This window comes from Falco punctatus, assembly GCF_963210335.1.
Source record: "Falco punctatus genome assembly, chromosome: 8".
In the NCBI taxonomy this organism is placed as follows: Eukaryota; Metazoa; Chordata; class Aves; order Falconiformes; family Falconidae; genus Falco; species Falco punctatus.
In genome coordinates this window covers 23,109,521-23,132,762 of record NC_137588.1, presented here as the reverse complement: position 1 = coordinate 23,132,762, position 23,242 = coordinate 23,109,521, and the positions used below count along the sequence as shown (strand labels likewise).

Sequence of the window (23,242 nt, the reverse complement as noted above, 5' to 3'; positions counted from 1 at the left end):
GCTCTTCTGCTGGACAGAAAGCCTGCTGAGACACAGATAATCTTTCTTTCATGTGTAAAGACTCTGCCTATTCATTTTTCTCTACTGATGGATATCGAAACTGAACAATCCTTCTGAGTGCAACAATTACGTACAATAAACACGTACAGCTGTATTGTCAAATTCTCTTTTAAAAAGGAATAAAAACAACCCCACAAGAAAGGAGCTACCCACTGAAATGTCTGGCTAGCAACTTCTATTTGCAACTGAATCAAGCTCAAGCTATCAGCTTGATTATTGAGCAATTGCTTAGGCATCTCTGGGTAAAAATATTGTAAGGATGGAATGTGTGTTTTTGAGTGATTATTTTAAAACAATTCAATTCCAAATAGGAATCACACATAACTTATTAATGCTAGAAAGACTCACTGGCAGTTCTCTAGTGTAAATTTATTCTTAACATATTATAACATAATAGATGTAAAACACATATATGTATTTAGACATATATGGGCATACATGGTTAATTAGGTCAATTATACCAGTATTCAGACATTTGGCCAGAATAGGCATGTGTGTATGTGTGCACACATTTAAATACTTTTATGGGTATATGTATATACACATGTGAATTTTCTGCACTTGTAATGTAAAACAGAGGGGAAAAAAAGATGGGGAAAAAAAGTTGCCAACAGATGCCAAGAAGGTGGCAAAAATTTTAATCGAAACATGCATCCTGACCAAACTAATAGGGATATTGTTTATTTTCAGCCAGTTATAATTTGAAAAGGATTAACTTAGAAGAAACTATGTAGGTAATTATTTTAAATAGAGGGTAATTGGATAGCTTATCTGAATATTCAGACCTGTTCTATAACATTAGTGCAAGCATGACCTACTAAATCACTGCTATAAAATCACTCATTACTGCTCAGTTAACAGGTAAGCTGTACTGCAGATCAAAACAGCATACATGTATCATAATGTGCATGCAAGTCCCTGTATCACATAGCATAAGGACCAACTCATTCCATTTTGTTCCATCAGTAAGCATATAATATATGGCTCAAAACTGTCAGTGAATGCATGGACAGGGATATAAGGAGGCAATTCTAAAATATTTCTATAAAGAAGCAAAGACTGCCCTTAAAAAACTTTCTCCACCTTCTAACTTTTATATCCTGGAGTATATTTCTACACATTCTCTATTTATCAAAAATAGCTGACTTGAAATGGAAGGTAAATTGTTAAGACAATGTTTATAATAAATGTGGATTGGATTATTATTTTTGTTAACATTTCCTCACATTAAATATACTTTCTGTGTGAAAATCCACTGACTTCATCTGGTAAGCCTGCTTTGCTAACTAGCAGCCTAGGACTCAAGTAGACCACGTGGCGATTCCAGCCAACCAAAAAAAGCTACATAAATGTGTTAAAACTGGTCCAAAGCAGCGAGTGCCTTGTGTGGTCTGCCTGGTAAGCTCCATCTCTGCTATGAAGCAATACCAGACACAGAAATATTTACTGGCAAACAAAGCAGTCTCCTCCTAAAAATCATACACTCAGGTTATGAAATTACTTAGTTTTGCTCCCTGTTATGTCCAAAGCAGGGAAAAATTCCAGTTACTATCTCTGTGGTCTCACTACTACTAGTTTGTTCTTTCTTCCCCCTGCCTATTTTTTGCCCCTTTGGCACAAGGCAGTCATTAGGATCTGCCCCAGTGTTTATTAAAGTGCCACCTTCATCAGAAGCGGGGAGTAGAAAAAGAAATGCCAGATTCAGTCCTACAGTACAGAAAGGATGAATATTTTAGTGATTTCCACTGCAGTTTTAATACATTTGGTAAGTCATAGCCACTTGCCAAATCTCCAGAACTGTTCTAAAAGCCCTCCCCAACCACAGGGACTTTACCTCCTAAACTTCCTTTCTTTTAGTTATCCGATTTTGAAACAGTGAATAATCCCTTTTTTTCCCTACTAACATTTCCACTGATTACTCTGTTGAATTATGTAAGATTTTCAATAGAGCTGTGAATTTTTCAGAGTTCTGTTTTACAAAAAAAGTGATTTATTAAATAAAAGAGTATACAGGTTCACTTACATTCAGCTCTAAAACTATTCCAAGGCATTCATATACTAATGATACACCAGTCGCCACAGCAATGATAACTACTGTCACAACAACATGGAAAACTGTTGAGAGGTTCCCATGGAAAAACACATTGGCAATCACCTGAAACAGAACCACAATTTTAAAACTTGATTTTGCTCTGTATGTTAACAAACAGCTTATTCTAAGTCATTCACAAACTAAAAGAATGGATGAGAGTATGCTGAACTTTACCTCTCTTGCTTCAAGAATGCATCTTTACCCACTTCCAAAAATAATTAACAAAAAGCATTACTAAAATTGCAGAACACTTGCAAAACTGACTTAGTTACACCTGCAGAATTTAGGGTATGCTTACTTTCTTCTCATTTGTCCACTACAAAATAAAAGCCGATTACAAGTTATTTACTGAACAGATGGATCTCCTAGATGGAGATACTTTAAAAAGCAAAACTAGTAAGCATGATAAATATGCTATTTTCAGTTATTCTCAACATAAAACCAACAGTGGCATTTAAGCAAAACTTGGAATTTTAAGCATCCCTGACATTATTAATTATTAACATAATATTGGATAATGTTATGATAAATGTAATACAGTGTATGTTGCCAGAGTCTAAACATTACAAGTATTGCATGTAGCAGGGTAGGATATGCTGATGTTTACTACAGATCAACCATTTACTTCAGCTACAGTATATATTAATAATGTGAGAAAATTATTAATATATATCAACATTGTTAAAGGGAGAATGTAATACTTACCTCTCTAGTCACAAAACATTCAAGGGGGAAGGTGAGAATTACAGTAACTCCATAACAAAACCTTCCAAATGTAGCAAGGTTGTCATCTCTACAGTAGTTTTCAAATATATCTCCTGAGGCACAGCAAAATATCAATTAGTTTGAACTTCATGTCATTTGACTGTTTACAAACTGAAGGATAATTTACTGGAGTAATCGAGAGTTTCTGATCCCTCTCCTGACATATATCAGGAAACTGTAGTTACAGTCAAAAATTACATCTAGCTTTATCCTGCTACTAGCAGTGGTTTTATTTCAAGTAGTGTTTATCTTTAAAAAAAAATATTTTAATATATAGACATTAGTTTGTCATCTGTTACCTTCCCCTTAGCACAGATTTTTATGAGATGCTGGTGTTTGTTGAAATAAATGTGACAGATTCAGAAAGAAAGCTTACATGTAAAAGATCTATTTCCTTTATAAATGTAATTCCTAAGAACAACAACAATTACACAAGGAAGACCAGGGTATTCCTCTGCAGAACTGCATTTCACTGATAGTATCGAATCATAGCTGGTAAGCTGCAGCGGAGAATTTCAAATATTCTGACCCTGAAAGCCCATTAAAAGCTTACAGATTGTTACCTAGCAAATCTTCTTACCTCTAACAACAAAAGCATTGGTAGAGAATTCTAATTATCATCTTGCTTAGCCTTTACCACAAAGAATCTGGAATAATGATCTCTGAGGCACAAGAAGACACTACAAGACAGCGATCAGATCTTTTCTACTAATTTACTATACTGTCTTATGATTTACTACTTTCAGGATGACTATGGCACTGAAGAAGCAATTATGGTGTACTTCAGAGAAAGCAAGCAAAAAATTTTGACAGGGAGAAAGAAGGTAAGATAGACCCTGCTTCCAGTAGTCATACACTGAGGGATAGCTGTAGTCAGACCTTTCTATAGTTGAAATATCTCAGCCAGTTTGCACTTGGTCTACCTACAGTTGCACCTAGGTCAGTGACTTATTCTGCATAAAGAGCACTGGAGGCAGGAAGAGGCCAGATCAAGCAGTAACACCCATCCTACAGTTCCTCTGTTCTCAACCACATCCTGCTGCGCATCAGGAAAGGAAGAAGCCTGGAAGCCTTCTCCTATTGGAACAGAACTATTAAATAACAGAAAATCTGCTTGTTTATGAAATGTGTATTTTTCCTGAAGAAGCTAATGCACTAACCAAATCTATGCCTCGTTCTTTTATGCACCTTTTCCACTTCAACAAAATGATGTTAAATAGTATGATGTAACATTGATTATATATTTTTATACACATATGTATATTCATATACCCACAGAGGTGACAGTAGGATTAGTTAAAGCAGAAAAGCTGTTGTAAAGATAGGAAACACCTCTAAGTCAGAGCTAGGATACTGTGTTAGCACAGACAGGAAAAGATAAAAAAGAATGTACAGAAATACATGCCAGGCACCCTGCAGAAAAATCAAGGCAATTTTTGTTCTTACTGCTCTCTCCTAGTGGACCATGTGGCTAAATTATGGATATTTAGTCCTCAGAAGTATTTTAATTATGGAAGTATTCAAAGGGGACTTTCACTGGTGAGGCTTACACTTGGGACTCTGACACCTATTAACATTTTGTTGACATCTTTGTACCCCGTTTTGGTTGTTAGGTAACTATAAAAAATATCTTAACTATTTTTGTCCAAACATAATATGATTTTGGTATTTTTAGAGTCACTAATTAACAACAAAAGTCAGACAGAAAAGTAGAAATGTAAGGATTACAGCAAGCACCAAAATTGAGGGGTCAAGCAGTTTACCTTCTGTGTATCCTGTAAAAGTCATATATCCACATGCAGCAAACACAACGCTGATAATAACAGCAAGTGAGACAGACACATGTGTGACTTGAGACCAGTTCTTTAATGTGGGTTCTTCCAGAGACCCATATATTAAAAAGCTGTTATGGTTGCAGATGAATGCTGAAACACACATGACAGTTAAAGCAGATGTATGAATTCATGCATATAAGCATATAAAATGCATTTACAGAATACGTATTCCAAGGCAGGAGAGATACAGCACAGTTTGAATCCACTCATTAAACACAAACTAACCCCGAATGAGTGCAATGATAAATGGCTTCAATTTTTGCTTAGTTATTGGATTTGATGAAGGTTTATACTCATCCTAGGATGATTTTGACTACCTTACAATGCCACACCATTTCTCACCTTCCACACCTCTGTCCCACCTGTTTTCTCTTCCTGCTCTTCTATTTCTTAAGAACACAACAGCAGTTCTGAGATTATTTTTTTATTATTATTTTTTTCCCAAAAAACTCCAGAGCCATTTGCTACTTTCAGACATCCTATGACATCCATTTTAGGCAGCAGCAAGCATTAGGAGGCCTTAGATCGTCACAGCAATAACAAGAATATACCAGATCCTGCAGGCAAGAACATATTTTAGAATGAGTGTGCCCAGGTGACCAAGAAGGCCAAGAGCATCCTGGCTTGTATCCAAAACAGTGTGGCCAGTGGGACAAGGGAAGTGATTGTCCCCCTGTACTCGGCACTGGTGAGGCTGCACCTCAAACACTGTGTTCATTTTTAGGCTTCTCACTGCAAGACAGATATTGAGGTGCTGGAGCGTGTTGAGATAAGGGCAACGAAGCTGGCAAAGGGTCCAAAGAAAAAGCTTTATGAGGAGCGGCTGAGAGTACCGGGGTTGTTCAGCCTGGAGAAAAGAAGGCTCAGGGGGGACCTTATTGCTCTCTGCAACTGCCTGAGAGGAGGCTGTAGGCAGGTGGGGGTCAGTCTCTTCTCCCACATAACAAGCCACTGGACAAGAGGCAATGGCCTCAAGTTGCACCAGCGGAGGTTTAGATTGGATATAAGGAAACATTTCTTCACTGAAAGGGTTGTCAAGCATTGGAACAGGCTGCCCAGGGAAGTGGTGGAATCACCATCCCTGGAGGTATCTGAAAACATGTAGATGCGGTACTTAGGGACACGGTTCAGTGGAGGACTTGGCAGTCCTGGGTTAATGGTTGGACTTGGTGATCTTACAGGTCTTTTCCAACCTAAATGATTCTATGGTAGTGGAGGCAAGATGAGACTCGAATGGTTCACTGTGAGAAATGGGAAGCAACAGGCACTCTCTAGTGAACATATACATTGCAGTCAAAGATTTTTCTGTTAAAGGTTATCCAAGAGAACGCAGAATGATCACAGCCTCCTCAGTTTATCAATTAGACTAACCCTATTGGTGTAAGTGTTTTAAGACGACCTGGATTCACATGTCACACCGCTGTCTGCTACGGTGGCAACAGCCTCTAGGGCAGGATGGTCAATAAATTAATGTAAATGACTCAAACTCAACTTCATTTTTTTTCTGAAACAGCTTAACATTAATATAAAAAATTACAATTGAAAATATGTAACTTGTAGGTCCAATATATTATATAAAGTAATTTCTTACAGTTGATCCGAGTATTAAAAATACCAAAAAAATTACTTACCGAATGACATCACCCCAACAGCTTGTACTGCATTTGATTTTGCAAATATCCATGCATTTTCTGATTTGGGTCTAAAACAGACATTTGTTTTAATAGATTATCCTCTTTTCAAGTATCAGTTATTAAAAATAACCTAAAATACTATGCCGTAATACAGGACTGCCAGTCAGATCTCCAGAACTCTCTGAAGTAGGCCACAGTGTTCATCAACAATAAGATGAAACTAGGGAGATACCCTTCTCACCCCCCTTGTTTAAGTATTTCTGCAATCAGTTTTTACAGCTAAAAATGTCAGTCTGTTTCAGTTTTGTAAATAAACTCTTCAAGTCATATACCAAGAAACAGCAACAAGGAAGGTAAAAGCTGTTACTGATTCTGACTAAGGTTATCTCAACCCAAAATCTCTTCTGACTAGAGGCAGTTTCTTCCTTTGAGCTTACACATGTGATCCATGCAGTCTAGAGATACTTTTTTCATAGGCTACGAATTAAGTGAGGCAGTTTGCCTTTCTTTACACCTGTCCCACCTATTCCTCATAGTAAAGGGATTCTGTTAGTTCCCAAAGAAGTGATAAAGTGTAAGACAGTATATGGAGACTTTTATAATCAGGCACAAGTGTAACATCCCCCACATCTGCTCCTCTAAGATATGCACACAATTTTGGACCTCAGGTAATTGTAATTCTTAGAGGAGGCCCACAGAAAACAGTCAGCAAACTTCGTTAAAAAACCATTTGATGCATAAACTTCCTCTCTGAATAAAGAGCCAAAATAAAGGAAAGGAGAAGGACACAAAACAGCTTTTTCCAGAACTACAAGTTGCTAAAACTATGAAATGAAATTCATAAGCCAGTTCAATGTTTTTTTTGCAATATTGAAGCACAGACAAAGAACAGTACAGAGAAACCTATTCACAAAAAGTTGGCTGCTCCTAAGTTTCTGTTTTTATTTAGAGGGAAAGCTGCTGCCACCTGAGGCCTTAGCTGCTATTTTCCTACTGCCCTAGAAAGTAGTGTGGCACGCACGCCAGTTCTGTGAAGTTCTAAATGTCAGCTTTGTCTCTCCCTCTATCTGGTGATAACTAGCCCGTTTTGACAGCTGTAGTGGTATATGCTATGCTAGGTTCCATTACTTCCAAACGTTTAAACTCCTTCCATAGAGGAGGAAAAAAAGAAAAAAACAGAAAGATATTGCTGTTTCCCCTTTCAGAACTCATAGATTACTATTTCTTGAGAGCTCAAATAGTCAATCCTTCCTTTTCCATATTAAAACTCCCAGATTTATAGTATCTAATTCATATCCAGTTCAGACTTGGAGCACCTTTTCAGCTCTTAAACTGTAGTTGCTAAGCTTAACTTTGAAGTACACAGAACCTGAGCATCAAATTTAAGCTCATTTTTTTTGTCCTTGTCCCTGTTTAGTTTGACCTACATTCTTCTTAGCAACTCTTAGGGGAAGATTTTAACTGCTCCTCATAGAAGAATAGCAGCAGCTGTGAATATCCATGAATGACAAAAACAGCCAGCTTACTGCTCCCTGCTCAGTGTACAAAAACAGGCTACGCCTGCATGAACACAAAGTCTTTTTCATGCTGGAGAAGAAGTAGATGAAATGCAATGGAAGTGAACAGAAGAAATACATTTCTGATACAAAATGCACTTATTGACAGCTGTACTATCATATATAGTAGAAGCTGTAACACAAAGCAAAAGCTGAGAGGTAATGGAAGTGTGATTCTTGGAACAAAAATAATAAAAAGATTGAACAAGAAAAAAACATCCTAAGGGAGATCGCGGACAGGAAAAGGTCTGAGCTGAAAGACAACAGCAAGACAGACTGACAATAAAAACTCTCCATAGGAAGGTAATCAAGCCTAGTGATGAAGACAGCCTGGAGGTTAAAAAAGTAAGATTCTACTCAGTCTTCAGAATACTTAAGGGAAAGTATAGCATAATAAACATGCTAGTGAGTTTTAAAAAGTTTTGAAAATATTTGTGTTTATCTACATAAGAACAGGGGGAAATGAAAAGAACAAATGAACCAGGCAAACATTGAGCTTCCCTAACAGGGTAAAAGGCATTTCACATCCAGATCATGAGTAAGAGATGGGCAAATCTGGCAGTCTAAAAAGCATATCTTCTACTTGTAAAATATTTCTTAAGATCCGTACTATCAAAAAATCTCTTCTGTCATTTATGTAGAAATGCTGCCAAATACAATACAGCAGAGTGCATCAAAAGTGAAATATCTTTAAGGAGGGCAAGAGAAATATGCATCCCTGATCTCAACCCAGCTGGCAGGTAGGAAACACTGACTGAAAAAAGAAGCTTTTTTTCTAGAGAGAAAGCAAAGTCATATGTCTGACCTTCTATTCAAAGGTAAAATAGCTTTTTAGGTTTTGTTTAAACTTTAAAAATCTAAAGATACTGAAAAAGTTTATAGATGCTGAATATAACATCAATCAACATAACTAAAAGAAAATGAGTAATGCTCTCATCAGCCTTGAATTTTATATTAATCAAAGCCATCTTGGTTGTCAAGGAACACAGACAAGACAGAGCTGTATGTCAGTCCCACTTAGTAACAGCTGTTTTAACTCCTCTTTATTCCTTAATGAACCACTTAGCAGTTCCTTAAATATATGGTAGCTTAGTTTTATTTTTTAATTTCATCACACATTATGTTTATCTCTGCTTACTACTGGATTATTTATATGAAGGAAAGAATCAACTTTCTACTTTAAAGTTATTTTCCTGAACCCTTGGTTTTTCATCCCTGTGATCAGCTGCCAGTTGAGTAATTCTCACATCCTATTTATGTGTAGCAGATGCTCTTGAAGTTTTTCCTAGAGATTTATGTATTATGCAGACACTGGCATCGTGACATTCTTTCCAAAAGAACACCAAATTAAAACGATCCAATTTTATAAGCTACGTAAAATATTGCTTTTTACAGAAGTGAATGTTAGTTTAATCTTTGAAGCACAAAGTTATTTTATGCGATATTAACATACTGCACATTCAAAGTTTGAGATAATTCTAACTCATTGGTTTTGATCACAGTAGAAAAATACCCAGCTATAAGCAGGTGGAAATAAAGTAAAGAATGGATCATCAAAATGTACTTTTATCCAACATCTTAAAACTCTGGGTCCAGAATACTAGATTTTATCTGCAGGTTCATTATGTCCTTCAGGCAACAATAATCATACGGATGATATTAATTGAAAGCAAAATTGGAGGGGAAAAAAAAAAAAAAGTACTTCAGTTTCATATTTGTCATAACAGGCAATAATTTAAATCAAGTAATCACTCATCATAAATACATTTTTTTATTCTTGAGCACTAATAAGAAAATAACATTCCTATAATGTCCCTGGACAACCTGCTCCACTCCCAAAGCAACTAAAAAAAAAAAAATAAAACAAAAATGCAACACTCCAAAGACTTTCAATTGCTGTTTTTCAGCCTACAGTTTCAAGTACATCAAATCATTAAAAATAGTAATAATGTTGTTTCACTGATGGTCTACCACATCACAGAAGGTTTCTAAGAGAGATAACATTCTCTGTTGTCCAAATAATAGATAGAGTTTTCAACTAGAACATGCATTGCATTTAAGTAAAACAACAGTTTTATCATTCCCAGATAACCTTCTTGCACCTCTCAAAGGGAAGCAAACTTCACTTTGAAAAATCTGAAGGTAAGTAAAAGCTGATTACTAGCCAGGGAGTAATTATCAAAGCGAATAGATATCCAAATGGGATTCCAGTGGTACCTGACCTGAGTCCAGCACTTTTGAATGTATTCAGCAGTAACTTGAATGATGGAACAAAAAGTAAGAAGCATCCTCAACAGAAAGTATGAAATGTGCAGTTCATACAATCATGCTAGAGAACAGGGTGAAAATAGAAAAATCATTGGTTGGTAAATGGAGAAATCATCTAATAAAGCAGTATTCAATTCTGTAATGACAAATTCTACAGTTATGCTGGGGGAAAAAGGCTTCACGAGAACAGGGCAGGGGAACAACAAGCAAAAAAAAAAAACCCAAACACACACCCAACTTCATGAGAACAGAGTAAAAAGAAAGGAAAAATTGCCAGCTCACTGTTATGCAGAGAAGGGCTTGGTGCTTCACTTAGACTGCAAACTCAAGGCATGTCTACAATGTCATGCTACTTTTGAGAGAGGCAAACATCGGCAATCCCCAAAAGATACAGTTGAAAGGGACATATAAGATACATCAATCTTTCTTCTCTGCTCCTCAATGTGAATACCACAGGCAGCTGGGGCACCACGATCTCACTTTCATTTGCAGAGAACTTAAGGCAGCCACTGGGAATGATCAGTAGTACAGGAAATGACAAAGAAACACTAAAGGAACTGTGTGTGTTTAGTCTATAAAAAGGATCACCAAAGGGGATCAAAGATACAGCTCTTTAATGTTGTTTTTTCAATAATTTGAAAAAGAATGAACAATTTGCTGTCCACATCCACTGTGGTTATGCCAAGAAGCAACCAACACCAAATGCAGTAAGAGACACATATAGGAAGAATTCATAAGAAAAGACTTGTTAAGAACTGGAATGGAAAACCATTGAATTGCCAAGAGCAAACTAGATAATCAGCTGTCATCAATGACAGGCACACAATCCATTCTGCTGTGCAACAATGGTAGGGATTAAATATTCTCTCTGGCCCATCAAGTCTTTATCTAGGATTGTACAAATTATTTTCCTATACGATAGATCTGAGAACTGAACTTCATAACCATGATTTTTTTAAAATCTCTTTGAAAACCTCCAATTCTACTCTTTTAATAAAGATTCACAATACATTTATTTAGTTGTTTTACTTGATATAATACTGTGATGTGACCCATATGAAAATAATCAGTGTTCTTCATTTTTACTGAAAAAAAAAAAGATGGCAGAGCATTATACCATCAACAAAATATTAGAAGGTTTTTAATACTTGAAAGTATATGTCTATTTCTAACTGTAAAATACAAATAGTAAAAATAGACATTGATAGACTGTTTGTGAGAAAAAAAATTCTGATTAACAACTTGCTAGATGCATTTTTTAAAACAGTAAGTGTGAAGGCAGAAATGGAAGTCTCTAAAGAATTAAAAAGTAAAACCAAGAATCACTCAAACCCCAACATTATGTCTTGTAAGAAAAAATAAAGCTACGCATTCCATATTTTTCAGTGCTCCACAGCTGTTGAGAAGAAATGTTACCATAGTAACAAGGTCATCAGTAACCATTATATATAGCTTCTTCATTTTTTGACAGGGAATTTTGTGACTATTCTTTCAAATACCTCTTTAACACACAGCATGAAAAACATGCTGCTTCAGAAAGATGGTGGGGGGATGCCCCACACTGTTTCAAGTGCATCATTTTATGGATGATAGGCAATATTATCTGGTACAACTTTAGAAACTACTATTCTACCCATCTTCCTAGGATTAAACATTAATACCCTGCAATTAACCCACATATCTTACCAGTAAGACAAATGAACGATCGTGCGTAACACTGCTAAAACAGTCATGGTAGAAGAATTCACTGCTTACAGAAACATTAGAAATACTATATAAAACTGTCACAATAAATAAAAAAGCACATTCAGAAATAGTTTGTTGTCTTTATTAATATATATATAAATATTTAAATTATAAGGACAAATGCAAACTTTCTAGGCCATTAAAGAAAGATAATAGATTCATAGCACTTTCTTGCCATATAATTATAAAAATCTTGCCACAACACATACTCATTTATACTAAATTGTCTAGAACACTCCAATGTCCAACGTTAAATACTGCTTTCAGAGTATGAGTGCTGGAAAACAGTTTTGCATGTTTATATTGTTGCTTTCTCAAATGACAGAATAAAGTTTTTATTATTGTGTTCTCTTTTTTAATGCCATTACTTGTATTCATTTTTATTATATTAATATATGAACAAAATGAGAAGTATTACTAAGATACTATCTATTTTAAGATTGTAAATTATAGGCCATCTGACAATAATGGAAAAAAGTAAATATTTCTCAAAAGACAGACAACCTCACATGCCCATTCCAGAGCCAATTAATCTACAGTTTTTCTGAATTTATGTGCAATACAAGAAAAATAAAAAAGATAAAGTGTTTTAGCAGTTCATTTTGTATTACTGTTAATACAGATTTATTTTTTCAATTATCTATCTCTCCCAAAACAGCCATGTTCCAAAACTATGCAGATATCTGTAACAGTGAAATAACATTACATATGATCAAAAATTCACTTTGTGGCAATTGCAAGAATACTCACACTTGTGGACTGAATGTTACTGTTCTCACCATCACAATACACAGGATGACAATGGTTAAAATCAAAGAAATAAGAGATATCTGTAAAGGTAAAAACACAGCTTCATTCAGTAAGCTGCTGAAAGGTTGTCCTCTTAGCAGCATAATCTACGTGTTTTTTTTAAAAGAATAATTAACAAACAAGTACAGTTCTAAATATCACATAAAATATTTATAATTAGAAAGCTTGTGTATTTCATCATCTTTTAATTTGTTGCTCTTTTTAAGTAACCAGCCAATTCCAACTATTTCTCTAATTTTAAGTGATATTCCCATCTAAATATTTCTAATTAATAGTGCTCAGCATTTCAAGATCAGGCCTATAGCACCCAGTGCTTTACAATATGTGAGTTCTACTAGCAGTACATGGAAAGAATCCAGTGATTCATAGGGAGGCAAGAGTTTTGCTTAAACTATTCCAAGTTTTCTCAATATTTCTTGGGGCAGAAGTCAGTCTGAACTTCTAAAATACTTAAGATGCTCTAGCCAAATGTATTCAGTTCAAATATATTAAGTTATGACTAGCACTTATTTTCTAACGGCATACACAAAAATAAACAAAAAATCAAATACTATTGATTTACCTTTCCCAGTTTTGCTATGTCTCGATATAAAGATATAGGCACGGTAAAGATGATGGTGGTAAGAAGAATTATGAAGTGACGGTCAGTAAGCACATTATCTGGTCCAACTAAAGCACAAAAAAAAATTACTTCTCTAAGAGACTAACATCAGGAACAGATTAGTTACATTTGAAAGGCTAGGAGTAACAATCTCTGATGTTGACCAGGCTTTTATCCCCTTTACTCAAGCCAATTAACACTGAAAAAAAGACTAGGAATTAACTAACCTTGAGGAAGCCATACACAGCATGTGCATAGTCACAAGAATTCTACAGATTCAAACCAAATGCATAACATAGGGGATATATCATACCAAACTTTGAAAGTCTGGCATTTCTACATATAGATTAGTATTAATTTCCTTCATCGTGCCTGGTCCATGTTGGCAGACTGCAAGTAAAATATCCTAGTACTACTTTCTGCCATTTACTCTTGAGGATTTTTTGATACTGTGTGTTGACATCAATTACTGTGCTGTTGAAGATAAGCAAATTCTTAAAGAACGATCCTAAAATAAGTTAATTTTGAGGCTTCTTTTGAGCACCTCCTTTCTTGCTGTCAGCTGGCTTCTACTTGTAAAATACAGATTACCATGTGAAGGCAACAATGTCATAATATTCCCTGCAATCAGTAGCATTTATTTGTACAACCAGTGTTTTTTTCAAGCCAATTACAACTTAAACCAAAACATGTCAGTTCCAGTCAGGCCACCAGGAACCATGGGCTTGAATGAAAGCTTGCTGAATAATTATGGCTGGGAAGTGACGGCCAACTGACATGGCAAGTCTGTGTTCAGTTCCCTCTGTTCTGTGGGAGATGGTAACACTTTCCCCACTTCCTTCCAGGCAAGCATTCTACTGGCCAGGTGAAAAGATGTGCCATGCTGCTGGTTCCTGCTATTACTTAAGTCATACGTCATATAAATTATTAGATATTCACTGTCACTATCAACCTGATCAGGTATGCACAGAACAAGTGTGACAGTTAAAACTGCATCCACACCTTGTAGGCTTCACCTGCTGAAAATTATAGTCCACCTGTGGAAATCAAACAGTTCATCCACATACGAATTTCCATATCACTGCAGACACTTCTTTTAATTCTATTCCCCAGTGAAGAATCTTTTAACTTAGCTGGCTTTGTGCTAAAGTAGATGGCAAAACTACACACAAATTGCTCCACTGATTCTGCTGTGAAAACTTACAGCAAAGAAAGTGTACAAGTGCATGAGTTAAAGAGCTCAAAAAGCCACACCTGCTTTTGTAATATCTAAGAGAATTGAAAGTTACATATGTAGTTCATGACCAACTATTACAGATATGCCTAAGTAAGCATTAAACTCATTATATTATTTGCAAGTCATCCAGTATTATTCACTAAAGTGCTGTTTCAGTAGTCAAATGATTATTATAGGAAAAAGCTAAAAAAGATGACAAAATATGATGACCTTGAAAATATACCACTGTGGAAGACGCCTTCTATTTGCTTAGTATTTCATCAAAGCATGTGGTTTCTTCACTGACACTGAGTCCAATGATAACCAAGGTCTAGGAGTCATAGTTTTCATTTGAGAAAGACTTATTAAAAAAACACCAAACACCACAACAAAAAAAAAACCCCACTCATACGGATAGGCTTCAAGTCCTTAACTTACTATATTTAAGTGTAATTTAGAAGCAAAGTAACAGGTAAGCCCTAAATACTTAGGCTATACTGCTATCCAATACATTTTCCCCATTCTGAATTTTTTAAATGCATCTTACCTCCAGGAATTCTCTGAAAAACTTTAGTTAAAGTGTCTCCTGTTATTATGTTGTAACTGATCATAGCTAAGAAAATAATTTTTTTTTGTTAGTACAAGTCAAATACGAATTATCAACATTTTATACACATTTTGTAGACTTCAGGATTATATACCACTGTCCCTCTTGTACAAATTCTGGATAGCACCAACAACTTCTGTTTCAGGTTTAAAACAAAACAATAATAAAAAAAAATCTCTAGCACTCCAACCCACCTTTTTTAAAAAAAACACAGGTTCAACCTACACAAGCCTAACAAGCAAGGCTGTTGTGCTGACTTGCCATATAACCTTACTCCCAAAGAGGAAATCTAAGCTTCTAAACACTGTTTGTTTATAACAGCAATTCTTTGCCAGTTTATTTTCAAATTCTTGTTTCTATTTAGTAAAGCTCCAGTGTTAGTCTAATAATCAGTCCTGTGAATAAATGCACAGAACTTCCTAGCTCATGTAAAGTCAGCAAACCTTCAAACCAGAAGAAAGGAATTAAAACCAGAATAAGGTATCAGATATGCACTTCCATTCTTTCCTCTCATTAACAAAAACTGTGGCCTTAACATTCATACTTCATTCTTATCTTAATCTACACTACAAGTGTGTATATACGTGTGTGTGTGTATACACATACACAAAATACATTTATATACTCATGGTCTTTACCATTTAGACAACATATATATATAGGTACTGACCTTAAATAATGCATAAATAGTCACTGTTATGAAATTGTAAGTCATAAACACTACGTATAGAAATAAATTCAAGTACGTACATAGGCATAACTAGTTCCTTGGTAAGGACTGAGATCTTTACAATTCTTTTCCATATTCTCTATGAAGTAGTAAGTACGCTCTTTTTTGAGCCGATATGTGTAACATCGTTGCCTGCGGTAACAGTAACTTGACTCCATTAAAAAATCTCAGCTACCTGTAATCAATTCAGGCTGATTATTCCCAAAGTAGGAGTTTTGATCTGTGAATGTGGTCACCAAGTCCAGCCTCTTGGCATATCAAGCAACCAGTACATGCAGCCCCATGTGTGAAAATATCAAGCTTATTTAAGATTTAATTATGCTACTACTGTAGGAAACAGATTCAGAATATCACTTTTTTTAAAAACTTCCAGTCCAATTGCTGCCTAGATTATACCTGTTCTTTTACTATTTCTTCTTCAAAGAGGTCTTGAGTGCCCAATTTCCTAGTAGCTCATTGGATATGAGGCTGAATTAATGCTTCTGAAAAGCAATGACAGCACATAATAGTCAATCAACTTCTGATCAGTGGCTTCTCCAATCACAGCAATACTATATCTTTGGAAAAATATTAATTCAATATACTCCTAAAGTCATATTTTCCTTTTGTTTCAGGCACATTAACTTTGTGCTCTGCTACTCATTCTACAAAAGAATCTGCCCTTTGCTATTTCTCATGGCTGCTTTTGTCATTAATTTTCAAGTGTGTGATCATGAATCTCTTTGCTATCATATTTCAGTTCATTTCTATTATGCTGGTACTCCATCTCATTGAATTCTTCCTCAGTCATTATTCAGAACCTACCAAGTAAATTTTAGTTGTTTTTTCTTTTTTTTTTGAAAGCAGAAAGGGCCATATACAGTATATTCTTTACAGAGTTCTTAATATTTAACCAGTGAATGAATAAGATAATGTGAAAAAGCTTGTTATTTATAAAACTTAATCATCTGTATTTTATGTGATCTTACCAATAAATGGATATAAAAATTGAAGAGTTGAAAGAACTAGATAACCTACAAGACCATATGTTTTTCTGACCAGCTCTTGATAGGTGTTGGTACTGGAGAGGTTTCCTCCTTTGATCAGTAATATAATGGAATAATCTGTTAAAATATAAAATTACTGTTAAAGACAGCATGAACTGACTTGTAGTTGGTTCATAGCTGGTTAAAAAAAAAAAAAAAATCTTTAAAAAGGAAAAGAGTGGCATTGGGAAGGACAAGGATGAAAAAAAAATTCTCAGAAGGGATCCCAGTCCACCAAACCCAGGAGTTATAGGTTCATACTGGAAGGAAATTGCAGCTTTCCCAATTAAGGACAGCAGAATCAGACTGATTTTCATTGGTTTCCAGTATGGCCAAAGGGAATAGGAACTGTAACAAGCACCAAAAAAGGAAAATTAAATTAATAACACAGAGCTCCTGAATGATTGGAGCATTTTATTGTATCCTGAAGGGGGGTAAACTGCAAGGGACTACCTATGTCATGGTACTAGAACTCTCAATCACTTTTCTCAGCTATATATCTAAGTTTGTGAAAGGTAAAGCCTGGTTAATATTTTATGTCTTTTTCATTAAATTATAAATATTTTAATGGAATACTTTTAAAATAAAACATGTAAAAAGTGATTTAACTGGAAAACTATGAAGCAACGTGCCTTGAGTCAGAGCTGATATCACAGGCAGAATTAGTCCCAGATTGGGCTTCAAATTTTATGGAGAACAATTCTGAGATATTGGTGTTACATCAGGCTATGCTTTAGTACTCATTTAAGCACCATTGGATTTTCCAGTCCAGATTAGTTACAGCACAGAATTTATTACCTTAGTGCAGATGTCTTGCCAGAGAGTAGCTAGACCTCATCTATTCCTCATCTGGCTTTCACTTAGCTTGTAATCTATGCTGCGATAGGAATCAGTTCTTTTCTATGAACATTATCCGTGTTCTTCTGGGAATGACTATAATTATGAAATTTCCACAGTCTTTCCAAAGGAGATTTCTACCATTTGTTAATATCAAAGCCAATCCAGAGGTTCCCATGAGCATATGCAGTTTTTACACTATATAAACTTGCTTACGCTATAATTGGGAGCAGACAAAACCAGAAATACATAATTGTTCATTATCAATTATGCTGCATACCGAGCTGATCTTGAGCAAGAAATATTAGGTCTTTGTAGCAGGGGATCTTAGACCCAAAAAACTTGAAAAATATTTATTGTTAAATGACCTAAAATTGTATTTGTCTGTCAATCTAGGACTATATATAGTAAAAGTTAAAAACATCCCCCAAAAGGAAAAGCAGTAAGAATTTGCCAAGTATTCAGTAAAAACTACACAAAATAACTACTAATGTTTCATACTTAGCCTGCACTTTAAAGGCTACAAGTCAAAAAGTTGTAACTATAGTTATAACTTGCTTGTGCAAGATATATTGAGCCACATCTTTAACATAATAAAACGCTGAGTTAAATTCACAGGTTGTAACCCTATGGCTATGAAGTCTTCAAAACATTTAGAAATGCAAAGGACAAATCAGATTTCCTACAGAAAAGTAACCGAAATTTCTGAGCTATGTTTAAGATACAATTTCATTAATGTATTCTGCCATCAGCCATAGAGAAAATTTTCCATTCATAAGGAACATATTAAGTCATATGACTCTCCAGTCAAATTTCAATGACTTAGACAAAGCCTTAAACGATATTTTAAGCAATGAAAAGCATCCACTGCCGCTCTGCATACAAGTAACAGAATATGTACCATTCATATTTACTTGGTTTGTTATTTTAAGACTTGAATCCACAGAGTCTTTACTAAAATTCTCCTTTGATGCCAATGGATTCACTTACATTTAAGTTTATTTACCATGTGATTTCAAAACTTTTCCCTTTTTGAAGGTAAAACCATTCATTTTTTTAAAATGAATTATAATTAAGTAAAATATTCAAAGTCATAGTACAACCAAAGGTTTTAATTCTGTGGTATATTAAAAAAAAAAAGTGGTATACAACCCACCATAGGATCAGCCTCTTAATTAGGATAAAAACAGTGGACTAAAACAGATGATTGAGGCACAAATGAGAGCTGTTTTTCCAAATGTCACCTTGACCTAGTCTAAGTAACTAGGCTTTATGAGAATAAAATGCACACAAAAAGCAGCTTTTTATGTTGTACAGTGTAATTATCTACTGCTATTAATCTACTCAAGGGATTAGTGAGGTAAGGAAAAAAATTGTCATTTTTATTGTCATAGATATACTTGTTTAAGGTATTGTTAAGCTCAAGATCAGCTGAACATTGCAAGACTAGCTTTCACTTTACAACAGAAACTGCTTTTAGAGTACCTGTGGTATAGGCAACCCCAAATAAAAGCAGTACTCCTAGTGGAAAACCAGCTTCCTTCATTGAATATGGCAGTCCTGTAAGTAAGAAAAGAAAAGATTATAGAAGAATCTTTGCAAATACTTATTTGTGACAACCAAAATAAAGAATTCAGATTAAAAAAAATTATCAAATCTTCCAAATTGGACCAGCGTGCTTAATAACCTCAGAAAGATCACTTTCAGTGAAGAAACTGTTGCCCAGGTGTGAAGTTCAGCCCATCTGTCCAATCAGTTCTCTGCGGTCATTATGGCAAAGAGGATGTAGGGTATTTGTCATTGGGAGACATAATCTCAGCTGACACCCGTGCATTTTTGCATAGTAAGCAAATAGAGAAAAATCTTTAGAAACAGCAGCAGAAAGTAAGGCAACAGTGTTATTCTCCACACTGGATAGTCATACATGTATAAACAAGGCTGCACACAAGATAGTGAAGAAAGTTATGTTTACCTATAATCCCTGATCCTATGATAGAGTTGATAATGTTGAATCCAGCTGATGCCAGATCACTGTTTCCTCCTTTATTCCTGGGTTTCCTAAGGAGGGCTGTTTGGTCATCTGTATCTACCTATTTCAGAAAGACAATGATAACATTATACATGAGAAAATAGGTGAGGACAAGTATTTTACACATAGCCTATTCAAGATCAAAAAAAAATTGTCATAGACTGAGATTTGTAGTTATTTTGATAACTAAATCCCATTTTTTTCCCAGTAAGAAATGAAAGGGATGTTAGGCATCTAATTCCTGTATGTCTGACCCATAATCTGTAATGAATTCTTCTCTGAAAAAAATAAGTGGAAGGGCAGAAATGTATACAAACTCAGAGGCAGGCTGTTAAACAAAGAACTTTTTAGTTATGTTCCAAAGGCAGACATGTGATTCAAGTATTTTTGAAAATATTTTAGCTAATATGACTGATAAGTAAACACAGACCTCTGAATCAGGGGAATGAATTAAATTGCAAGAGTTACTACTAAAGCATGCAAACATCTGATGATGCTCTAATTTAAGGTTTTATTCAGCATTTTAAATATTTCTGTCACCCAATGGTTTAGCTCATTATGAATAGTTAATAACACTATGAAATTGGTTAATCCCAGAAATTTTCTGTGGGAAGGTCTGGTACAAACCAAAATTCAAAGCACAATTTGTAGCCAGCAGCTTCAAAAATTAAAGTTTTATCTGCAAAAAGCATTTCTTCATAAGCATGCCATGGCCCTCTCCTCAGATCACCACTCTGCTGTCAGAGAACATTTTAGAATCATTCATTAGCAGGCCAGTATTTTAAATCAAGTCATATAATTCAAAAGAGGAACATGCATTTAATGAAGAAAATGCTTGCCTGTGTTCGACCAAAGCAAAACATTGTGTACTTACCATGAAAATAAAGCAACTATTTCATAGATGCAGGAGCCTACTTAAAATATATAGCAGGTATTAGAAACTCGGATGCTTGTCACTACTACTCCTAGAAAAAAAATTAAATGACTGATAAATCTAAGTCATCTATAGATAGTGGTATAAGCTGACAAGCGTAAGTGCTTTAAAGAGGGCTACATATTTAAGGAGAACCTTTAATCCTTAAGCAGTATTAACATTATAAGCCTAATAGTGGGTCAGATCAAAGGCCAGTATAGCCTGGTATGCCATTTTTGAGTGGCCATGGAAAGCACCTAGGGAAGAGTTTAAGAACATGAAAAATAGTTAGCAAGTAATTTTCCTGTCCCAGCTTTCAGCAGTTTGCATACCCCAGAATTCCCAAAGCAGTTATGTTCTTGGTGCATCACATCCCTTAATAGATTGCTCCTTAAATTTGCCCCTTTTTCGAAATCATGTACATTTTTTAAGCTTCTACACTATCATATGGTAAAGAATGCCACATCTTAATTATACATTATATGTAGAGACAGGTACTCTTCTTTGTTCTGAATCTATCATTAAATATTTCCACCTGGTGTCCCAAATTTTTTTATCATCACAGACAAACCAACCACCATTTCCTACTTACCTTCTCCATATCACATGCAATTTCATACATAACATTCTCCCTCAGCTGTTTCTTATCTAGACTTACAGGTGCCATGTTTTATTTCACTACTGATTTGAGCATCACTGCCATTCTCTCCTGAAATTTTAATCCTCTCTGCTACTTGCAGCACAGTACACGTGAAATTGCACTGAGCTAGAACAGCCCAATTCCCTCTTTCCAGTTGTTACAATAAAATGAACACAATGTGCATTTTACAGCCTGAAGACTCTGTTATGAACCCTGGTCCTTTTCCCATTTGGAAGAGACGTTTGAATTGGCAAAAAGAATGAGAAAGGGCAACAGAATTCATGACACAGGTGAAACGGCTCCTGTGCGAAGACTGGCCCGAAGACGGAGGTAACACCTGCTGGGAGGCCTGCCAGGGACAGCGTGCCAGGTGGCGGCGATGGTGAACAGGACGGGTTTGTGCCTGGCCAGGTGCTCTCCCAGCGATGGGATGCAGCCCGTGAGATGGCCTGGGTGGCCACCAGCGCACTGACAGCGGCAGGCTCACCAGGAGACAGGGTGCTCAAGTTCTGGTCTTCAAGCAACACTGAATTTTAGCTGTGCCAAGCAGCCACAGTTCCCCTACCGCCCGAGAACAGGGCCCCTCAGGTTGCGTTTTTCTTCCCTGCGTGGTACCTGCGAGTCTTTCTTTCTCACACGAATTGGGGGCGAAACTGAACGGAGATGAAAGCGCTATGGCTGCTGCCAGCGCAGCCGGGCCGAGCGCTTCCCGTGGCTGGTGGCTACAAAGCCCGACAAAACCGGCCACGGCGCCCCCGGGCGCTGCCCAACGTCCCGCAGAAAGTAAAGGCGAGTCAGGTGCGTGCTGGCGGGCTCGGTGGGCTGCGGAGAGCCCCTCGCCTCCCCCGTCCCTGCCGCCGCCGATCCCAGCCCCGGTACCTGGTGAGCAGCGGCCGTCCCGCCGCGCTCCATCGTCAGCTGCCGCGGGGGGGGCGCTGCCCTCCGCTCCGCTGCGCTGCCGCGGGCCGCCTCCGCTGCCTGAGCCCCGGGAGATGCCCGGGAGTGAGCGGAGAGGCGCGGCGGGCGGGCGAGGAGCGGTGGCAGCGGGGCCGCGGCGCGGGCTCCTCGCGGGCGCGCTCGGAAAGGTCCCGCCGCGCTCCCGCGGGTTTTGCCCAGGCCTGAGCCCGCAGCCCGGACCCGCCTGCGCCCCGCCCGCGCCGCCGTGAGGCGGCCGCCCCTCGCCTGGGACCTTTCCGAGAGTGAGCGCTGCGGATTCGTGTTCTGAGACCCCGACCTCACAAAATCGTGTTTATCCCAATGCACGAGGAGAGCTTTCCCTGCAGGGTGTGTAGCGAAAACTGGCGCCGGTGTCAGAGTCGCTTATTTGTTGTTTCTGTTCGATACCAATGTTATTTACGCGGCCCCCCTACGGCAGTCACTGTTTTTCCTCAGGGAGGGCAAGCTGCTGTAGAGTGCCAAATCAATCAGCAAAATGGGTGCGAGTCAGATAAAAGAACATACTGGGGCTGCAGTGAAAGTATAGGAAGAGGCCAAACTAATTAAAACCAATGCAAAATTACAGTGCTGAAAGTTTAGAATCTGCAGTTATCTTAAGCTGGGACCAGGCAGTCTCCAGCAGAAACACTCCGTAAACATAGAACAAGCTACAAATAGAAATCTACATCTTAAAAACATGTGGGAAGTGGTAAGCAACAATAAAACAGACATAATTAATTTTGTGAAGTATTACTGGACATAAAATTTAAGGCCTACAAGAGTCAAAAATAACTTTGGGAACTTACTTCAGTTGCTGGAGGGCCCTATCGATAGAATGTGGACCCAAAATTTTCAACAAGATTAGTCTTTATGGGTAAAAAAAAATAAAAATCTGAGATGCAACTAAATAGCAGAAGAAAATAGGGCATGCTAATTTCCTTT

At 36.8% G+C, this 23,242-nt stretch overlaps 1 protein-coding gene across 1 annotated transcript in view; it reads right to left on the bottom strand.

The window, feature by feature from the left end:
• The window catches only part of SLC38A11 (solute carrier family 38 member 11), a 28,380-nt gene extending 5,705 nt beyond the window's left edge, over window positions 1-22,675 (bottom strand). Inside the window, exons 1-11 of the mRNA XM_080399101.1 lie at window positions 22,244-22,675; window positions 19,755-19,872; window positions 19,268-19,342; window positions 16,889-17,023; window positions 15,131-15,196; window positions 13,329-13,435; window positions 12,707-12,786; window positions 6,384-6,454; window positions 4,681-4,842; window positions 2,858-2,970; window positions 2,084-2,215 (exon numbers count right to left, since the gene is read on the bottom strand). Coding sequence (XP_080255227.1) covers window positions 2,084-2,215; window positions 2,858-2,970; window positions 4,681-4,842; window positions 6,384-6,454; window positions 12,707-12,786; window positions 13,329-13,435; window positions 15,131-15,196; window positions 16,889-17,023; window positions 19,268-19,342; window positions 19,755-19,872; window positions 22,244-22,276 — 1,092 coding nt within the window. The 5' untranslated portion in view covers window positions 22,277-22,675. The remainder of the gene's footprint in view (window positions 1-2,083; window positions 2,216-2,857; window positions 2,971-4,680; window positions 4,843-6,383; window positions 6,455-12,706; window positions 12,787-13,328; window positions 13,436-15,130; window positions 15,197-16,888; window positions 17,024-19,267; window positions 19,343-19,754; window positions 19,873-22,243) is intronic.
• Window positions 22,676-23,242: the final 567 nt, after the last annotated feature.